The sequence below is a fragment of the Myotis davidii genome, unplaced genomic scaffold (genome assembly GCF_000327345.1).
Source record: "Myotis davidii unplaced genomic scaffold, ASM32734v1 scaffold1104, whole genome shotgun sequence".
Classification (NCBI taxonomy): Eukaryota; Metazoa; Chordata; class Mammalia; order Chiroptera; family Vespertilionidae; genus Myotis; species Myotis davidii.
The window spans coordinates 73584-81001 of record NW_006294679.1 but is presented as its reverse complement, the minus strand read 5'-3'; the positions used below and the strand labels follow the sequence as shown (position 1 = coordinate 81001).

Below are 7418 nucleotides of genomic sequence, written 5' to 3'. Positions count from 1 at the left end.
AGATTTTTTTTTTCTTTGAACAACTATCAAGAGCTATTATGCAAAAGAAGAAGAAGAAGGAAGAAGAAGAAGGAAGAAGAAGAAGAAGGAAGAAGAAGAAGAAGGAAGAAGAAGAAGAAGAAGAAGAAGAAGAAGAAGAAGAAGGTAAAGATACAAATTATGAATGAGAAATACACATCTATCAACAAGTGAATCTAAAAATCAAGGGAATACATAATCTGATGAACAGAATGAACTGGTGATTATAATAGAATCAGGGGCATAGAAAGGGAATGGACTGACTATTCTTGGGGGGAAAGGGGTGTGGGGGATGAGGGAAGTAACTGGACAAAAATCGTGCACCTATGGATGAGGACAGTGGGTGGGAGTAAGGGCGGAGGGTGGGGTGGGCACTGGATGGAGGGGAGTTGTGGGGGGAACAAATGTAATAATCTGAACAATAAAGATTTAATTAAAAAAAAAGGAAAAAAATAAATAAAATTTCTAAATGCTATAAACACATCTAATCGTCCATGGGCATGGGGGAAAAGAAAAGAGAGGAAAAATCAACACATAATCCTTCAGCCTCTCATCAGTCCAGTTTCAACTTTCTACATACTCAGATATTTTGCTACAGCTATTCATAAGTGACCAGCCTTTCAGCTTACCTCTACCTTCTAGCAAAAATGACTAATGTCCATGGATAATGAGGGCTCAACATTGTCAAGCTGTTAGTGCATTGCAACTTGATCTATAAATCAATGCAACCCCAATAAAACTACCAGCAAGTTCTTTTGTGGATACTGACGACTCCAAAGTTTATGTAAAAAGGCAAAAGACCCAGCATAGCCAACAATGCTGACGAAACATTAAGAGCACTGACACTCCCTGAATCCAAGGCTCACTGTAAAGCCACTGTAATCAAGGGTGTGGCACTGATGAAAAAGCGGGCACCACCAGGTTGGGTGCAGGAAAGTTAGACTCTGTCTTCCCGTCTCTGATAGCAGTGCAGAGAGGCAGCCATAGCTGCGCCAAAAAGGACGGTCCTTTGTGAGGTAAGAGCACTGCCGTGCGCCTTCGAATTCAAACCCGGGACTAGTGAGGATCTTTTCCCAGAGCTAAGAGAGAAGATAGTTATGTAATAAAAAGCCACAACAATATATTTCATATCCTCTTGGAAACCCATTCTACTTCCCAATGTCACCCTTTTTCTGTTTAATAGTTGAGTACAGAGTCAGATAAGTCTTTAGCAACATCAAATGGATGCCAGTAGGTGTGGGAACTGATTAAGGGAAAAATATGCATTTTAAAATAACATTAACAATTTGATTACTGATTGTCATCATCAAACAAGGGCTAATGCAATAGTCTTTTCTGGTTAACAATGAATCAGGAGTTACAGCAGAAATGTTTTACTTTAGGCATCTAAGTTAATAAAGTCATAAACTGAAGTCAGAAAAAAAATCATGTCGAACCTAAAGTCAAAAATACCCAAGAATCGTAGGAATCAATGACCAACTCTAGGATCTCTAAGACTTCGGATGCATTCTCAGCAGCAGAGGCCTCACAGGACCCTCCACTCCCAAGGGATCTAGACTCCACAATAGTTTAATCTGTGCTGATCCTACAGGGTGTAAGGTTATAGCTCAGTTTCATTAGTGAAGATTTATAGGATTTATCAACTCCCCTAAGGAGGTTCACAGATAGGCTTGGAGGACAAGGTGATTCTGTTGAACACTGTGCTAGTTGAGGGTAAGTGAAGTTGCATGTCTTCACAGGGTCTAGCACGCAAAACAGGTGAAGAATCGTCTGTTTTAAAATATGAAAACCTCTTTTCAGGGTCCTGAAACATTACATTATCTGCTAAACCAGATTATAAAATACAAGAAACCTTCCAAATGAAAATTAAAAACAAAAAGGAAAATTTTTCAGTTACTTTTAAAAGCAGATATATATTATCAGGTATAAACAGTCCCTAAAAACCCGGAACTGGGAAAATACCTTATAACTAGCAAGTAATATTTACAAATTAATAATAAGATAATAAACTTGAGTCATATTTTAGATTTTTTAACCCTTCAAAGTTGTCTTATGAGATGAGTTTATCAAGGCAGTCAATCTATTATTTCATTTAGACCAGCGGTTCTCAACCTGTGGGTTGCGACCCCTTTGGCGGTCGAACGACCTTTTCACAGGGGTCGCCTAAGACCATCCTGCATATCAGATATTTATATTACGATTCATAACAGTAGCAACATGACAGTGATGAAGTAGCAACGAAAATCATTTTATGGTTGGGTCACAACACGAGGAACTGTATTTAACGGCCAGAAGGTTGAGAACCACTGATTTAGACTATAATCTCCTGACTCATATTTTAAGGAGCTGCCCTTGTGCGAAGACGACTACACACCCACCATTTTAGCACAGCATTTTCATCGTGCAATCTAAAAACCCCAACTTCCTCTTCAACCAGTTTACATCACTTCAAACACTGTAATACCAAACCATTTATCCTGGGGGTTCACAAATTCCGCAAAGCGGAATATCTAAATAAATAAATAAAGCAGTCTCCGCAGATACTGTGATGAGCAGCATTTCCTTCAGCAAGCCCCTATCACGATGCCAGGCAATGTGCTCAGACTCTGTATACACTATTACTTAAAGTACCCAACAGTTAAACACCCAAATCCTCAGCAGGACTGGTGCCATCCCAGGAGAAAGGCGCTCCAGGCTAGGGCTGTGACTGCTCCCCAGGACCAGTGGCTCCGGACAGGCAGCTGCTGCACCACACGGTCCAGGGAGCGTCGAGCAAGGACACGTGGCACTGGCACACGCGCTCTGCATATGGCCCCTCACTGTTCACTGGCCTTCAGTGCTTTTCTTTAAATATTAGCACACACATAACATTTGTTTCACCAAAATAAACAACAACCAAAAAAGAATTCAGGGATCCTTTCTTTACATACGAACAAAAAATCTTCACTAATAAAACTGAACTATAACCTTACATCCTGAAGCAGTCAATAAAGAGAGATTAACTTAAATACAATTAGTGCTATCATATTTCATATGCCATGCTTTATTATATTTAAAGTACACAAAATACCTTTCAATCTGAGGAAGCTGTGTCTTGGACTGAACTGCTTTAAGAAATTCAGTAAAATACTCCGGCGTTACAATTGGACGTCCACAAATGAGGGCACATATTGTCTAAGAAGAAAGCATATGTGAATACATATACCCCTGCTACCTCATTTTAAATAAAAGTTTTAAGTTATAGACTACAAAGAGGCTATTCTATTGTTTTCCCCTCATCACTCTATAAAGAAACCATAATCTATAAAGTAGAAGTCAGTTCAGTCATTGCTTAGTTTACAAATCCCTATAAAAACTGAACTGAATGTTCTTTAAGATTTATTTTGTTCTAACACTCAATGACTTTAAAAGCATAAGCTAACCTGTCTGTACTTCTGGAAATGTTACCAAAAAAAAGTAAGGCCAAGGATTTCTTTTTTGGCACATGACTGATCAGAGCTATTGAGAAGGTTGGTTCTACTAGCCTCTGTTGGTGACTATCCAGGACACCAGTGTCGCGAGCTACACACAGCGTCGGATGCATCACTGGACTAGCATGTGCTCTGGTGAATGGTGACAGTTCCCAGGACTGTCACAGCCTCAGCTCCCACTTCATACCCACCAAGCAAGGGCATGATTCCCTCTTGTGTTTCTCAGATACCTTGATATCTGAAGAGTCCACACAGACATATTCTGATCACTGTGAGGGGGCATCCCTACTGTAAACTAATAGTGGACATTCTGATTTATGAATTTAGTATCTGTGGGTGTACTAACGTAAGTTAGTACTCGGCTTAATTTATAAATCAATGTCATAAACTTGCAAAAATGACGTGATCCTTGGTCAGAGATAATCCCAAGATACAAGTTTGACCTGAGGTTTAATCTGAGCAGCAAGCCCTTCTCTAGGACCCTGGGTGGCTATAATGCACACATTCCAGCTTAATTAATTATATATTAAAAGATTTTTCACACTGGCCCAAAAGGCTGCCATAGAAACACTGTGACTCATGGGCCCTGATCCCCTCTGCTGGGCCTCAGGGATAAATTTGGTTACAGACACCAAAAAAAAAAAAAAGATTTTTCTATCATCTAAAGAAGGAATCTAAATATTTGTTTGTTTTCACTACGGATATTAACCTAAAGCAATCCTGCACATCCACGACCAGCCCGTTTACAAGGACATGAGCACCCTGGCCGGTGGGGCTCAGCTGGCTGGGTGCTGTCCTGTGCCCCAGAAGGTTGCTGGTATGATTCCTGGTCAGGGCACATGCCCAGGCTGTGGGTTCCATCCCCAGTGGGGGTACGGGAAGCAGTTTCACTCTCGCATAGATGCTTCTCTCTCTCTCTCCTTTTCCCTCTAAAAATCAGTAAAAACAATAAATAAATGAAGGGAGATGAGTCCCCTCCTAATGTCTTTCTTCAGTTAGTTTGGACATAACCAAATCTGATGAAGATGCAAAACCTGAAAACATACCAAAATACATCACTGTTTTCATGAATACTTTCAGCATCTTCTAAAAGTACATACCAAACATTTCTTGATTGTGAGATACATTAGGGCAATATTAAACTACAAGAACTTAACAAGTATTTGTGATTAGGACCCTAAACCAAATAAAAGAGCCTGAGACGACAGAGCCTGGAGGAAGACACCTGGATGAGGAGGTGGGAGATGTTAATTTTGAAGACTGGCAGTTGCTCTCAGGCTGAAAACACTAGCCTTACACTGTAGAAACTTCTTGGTGAACAGATGACATAAATAATTGTTTAAAATGCCAAATCCAAAAGTGAAATATAATTTTAGGTGCTTCTGTTGTCCCATATAATAAATAAATTACCAAAAAGCCAATCTGACATAAATGTTATACAAAGGCATGGGGTTGGCATATATAAATCTACAACTAACAATTCCAATGGGTTTAAAGTAAATGACTTTAAAAACAACTGTGTAGAGTGGGTAAGCTTAAATTCACAGAACTCACTTCAGCATAACAACAAGGCATTCGACCTACCTTAATGGTGACCTTAACTGACATCATGACCAGGTGGGTGCACTCTTCGGTCCAGTTGTTCACAGTGAGTCCTCCCAGCTGCAGGACGGCTTGATTCAAAGCATTTTTCCCAGAGACATCTAAACAAGAAGAGCACGCGACCAGAGGCTCGTACTCCACTCTGTAAGTGAAAACCAGTCACAAAGTTGTGATAGGTACAGAGCTTTAAACAAGTGCTTTTTTAATTTTTTTGTATTACTAAGATTTCCAACTAATAAAATCACTGTTACCTCTATCTGAAGTTGCAATAAAGAAAAAACTGCTGTGTCCTTTAGAATCTGATTCATGCAAAATAAAGCACTCCACTTCTATATCCACTTAAAAAATTCTTACCTGAATTTACTTTCAAACACCCCAAAAGTAATTCTGTCCCCTGTCTGCAAAGTCTGAGAAAGGCCATTCTGCATTTTTTCCTCATTAACAAAGGTACCATACTTAGAATTGTCTTTTATTGTCAATACAGGGGTTTCATGTGGTTGACTCTGAAAAAAGAATCAAATAAGTTAGTGTTTTACAACTCAGTCACTATTGAACAATAACTTTTTCTATACCTATAAGAATACAAACAGCCCTGGCTGGTGTGGCTCAGTGGACAGAGCATCAGGCCTGGAATTGAAGGGTTGCAGGTTCGAGCCCCAAACCGCCCGGCCCTGGCCCCATCAGGGGCATGTGGGAGGCAACCAATCGAAGTGTCTCTCTCACACTGACCTCTCCGCGCCACCTCTCCCTCCTTCTTTCTCCCTCCTTCCCTTCCGCTCTCTCTAAAAATCAATGGAAAAAATACCCTCCGGTGAGGATAACAAAGAAGAATAGACACACAAAACCTAAATATCACTGAATAGATTCAGTACTTGCTGATATGCAGTGTTTGCTAAAAATAATGGTTTTTCTTTCTTAACCACCAGCATAAGGAGCACAACTGTTTATATATATGCTTAGCACTTTTATCACCCAAGGTTGTAATTAAAACAACCAACCAGCCCAAACTCAAAGCCATTCAAAGGAGCTGTGGGGCATGAGCAACAGCTATTTTCCCTAATAACAGGACCCCTGTGCGAACCCACCTTGCAGGAGAAATACCCGTGTTCATAGGGCCGCACAACCCTTCAGCTCAGGGCATTCACTGCTCCACCCCAGGCGAGGCACACAGTGAGACTCAATGAATGCTTAAGTAAATAAATATAAAGATGTTCTATTTCCTGAGTTTCTAAATCATTAAACTCAGATAGTGGAACAGAAACTTCAAATATCAAAATAAACAAATACCACTGGTACTGCCGCCAGAATGGATTTAATTTTTTAAAATTAAAAAATCTACCCCCGGCGGGCGTGGCCCGGTTGGTTGGGCCTCCCTGCACCAACAGGTCCTGGTTCTATTCCCCAGGCCCGGGGTGGCCGGCGCCACGGCGTAGGCGGCAGTGGGCCACGTTCCTCGCTCACTGAGGTTTCTCTCTCCCCCCTTCTCCCTTCCTCTCTGTAAAATGAATAAAAACATGAAAGAACAACACTAACAGCTGAGGAAGTAAAAGGTGCTGACCCTCCACACACAGCGAGGCACTCGGACCCGACCCCCCGGAGCCCGAGCAGCACGGCCAGGAACGCACCAGGCTGGTCCCAGGGAAGCGGGCGGCGAGCACGGCGTGGCTGCGGCTGACGGACGGGTCCTTCTCCAGGAGGATGTCGCAGCCCTTCCTGCCCACCACGTACTCCACGCCGGTCAGCAGGCGGCGCGGGCCTAGGAGACGGGGCGGACACTGAGACACGCGCACGCGGGCGCACGCGCGCACCTATGTACAGGGGAAGGGCGTTATTTCGATGAAAGAGCTCCATTTTGCTATTTAAATGGTAACAATGGTTCCTAAAGGAAACGTATTTTTCCTGTAAAGTCTCGCTGAAGGACGCAGAAGGCTGACTAGCCGGGAAACCACACTGAGCCGCGTGAACGCTCGACCACATTCCCGACGAAATGTAACAATCTTCCCGCGGCAGCTCCAACACGCGGCTCGCCCCGCCGACCACGTGGTTCGCGGTCAATTTGCTCGGTTCCCGGTCAATGTGCTCCGCTGAGAACGCGATGGATGGACGGACCCCACAGCCCCTGGGAAAGGGGGAAACACGGCTGCGAGAAACCTGAGGTCCGCGGGAACTCGGAGGCAGCTGATGAAACGCAGGTGACACAGGAGCGAGCAGGAGCAGCACACAAGGAGCAAAGCCCGCACCCCAAGTGGCCCCCCCCGCAGGTGCCCGTCCCCCAGTACCCTGTGCCCGCCCCTCAGGTGCCCTTCCCCTAGTTCCCTCCCCAGGTGC

At 43.1% G+C, this 7418-nt stretch overlaps 1 protein-coding gene across 5 annotated transcripts in view; it reads right to left on the bottom strand.

Annotated features, from left to right (window-relative positions):
- Positions 1–6875, bottom strand: part of NBN (nibrin) — a 39009-nt gene extending 32134 nt beyond the window's left edge. For 2 of the 5 annotated variants that reach the window (XM_015567399.1, XM_015567400.1), the window contains exons 1-4: positions 6716–6800; positions 5445–5593; positions 5073–5232; positions 3089–3192 (exon numbers count right to left, since the gene is read on the bottom strand). In XM_015567399.1, coding sequence (XP_015422885.1) covers positions 3089–3192; positions 5073–5232; positions 5445–5518 — 338 coding nt within the window. In that variant the 5' untranslated portion in view covers positions 5519–5593; positions 6716–6800. Of the gene's footprint in view, positions 1–3088; positions 3193–5072; positions 5233–5444; positions 5594–6715 lie in introns of those variants that run through there. The other 3 variants (XM_015567402.1, XM_015567401.1, XM_015567398.1) reach the window with 3 other exon arrangements.
- Positions 6876–7418: the final 543 nt, after the last annotated feature.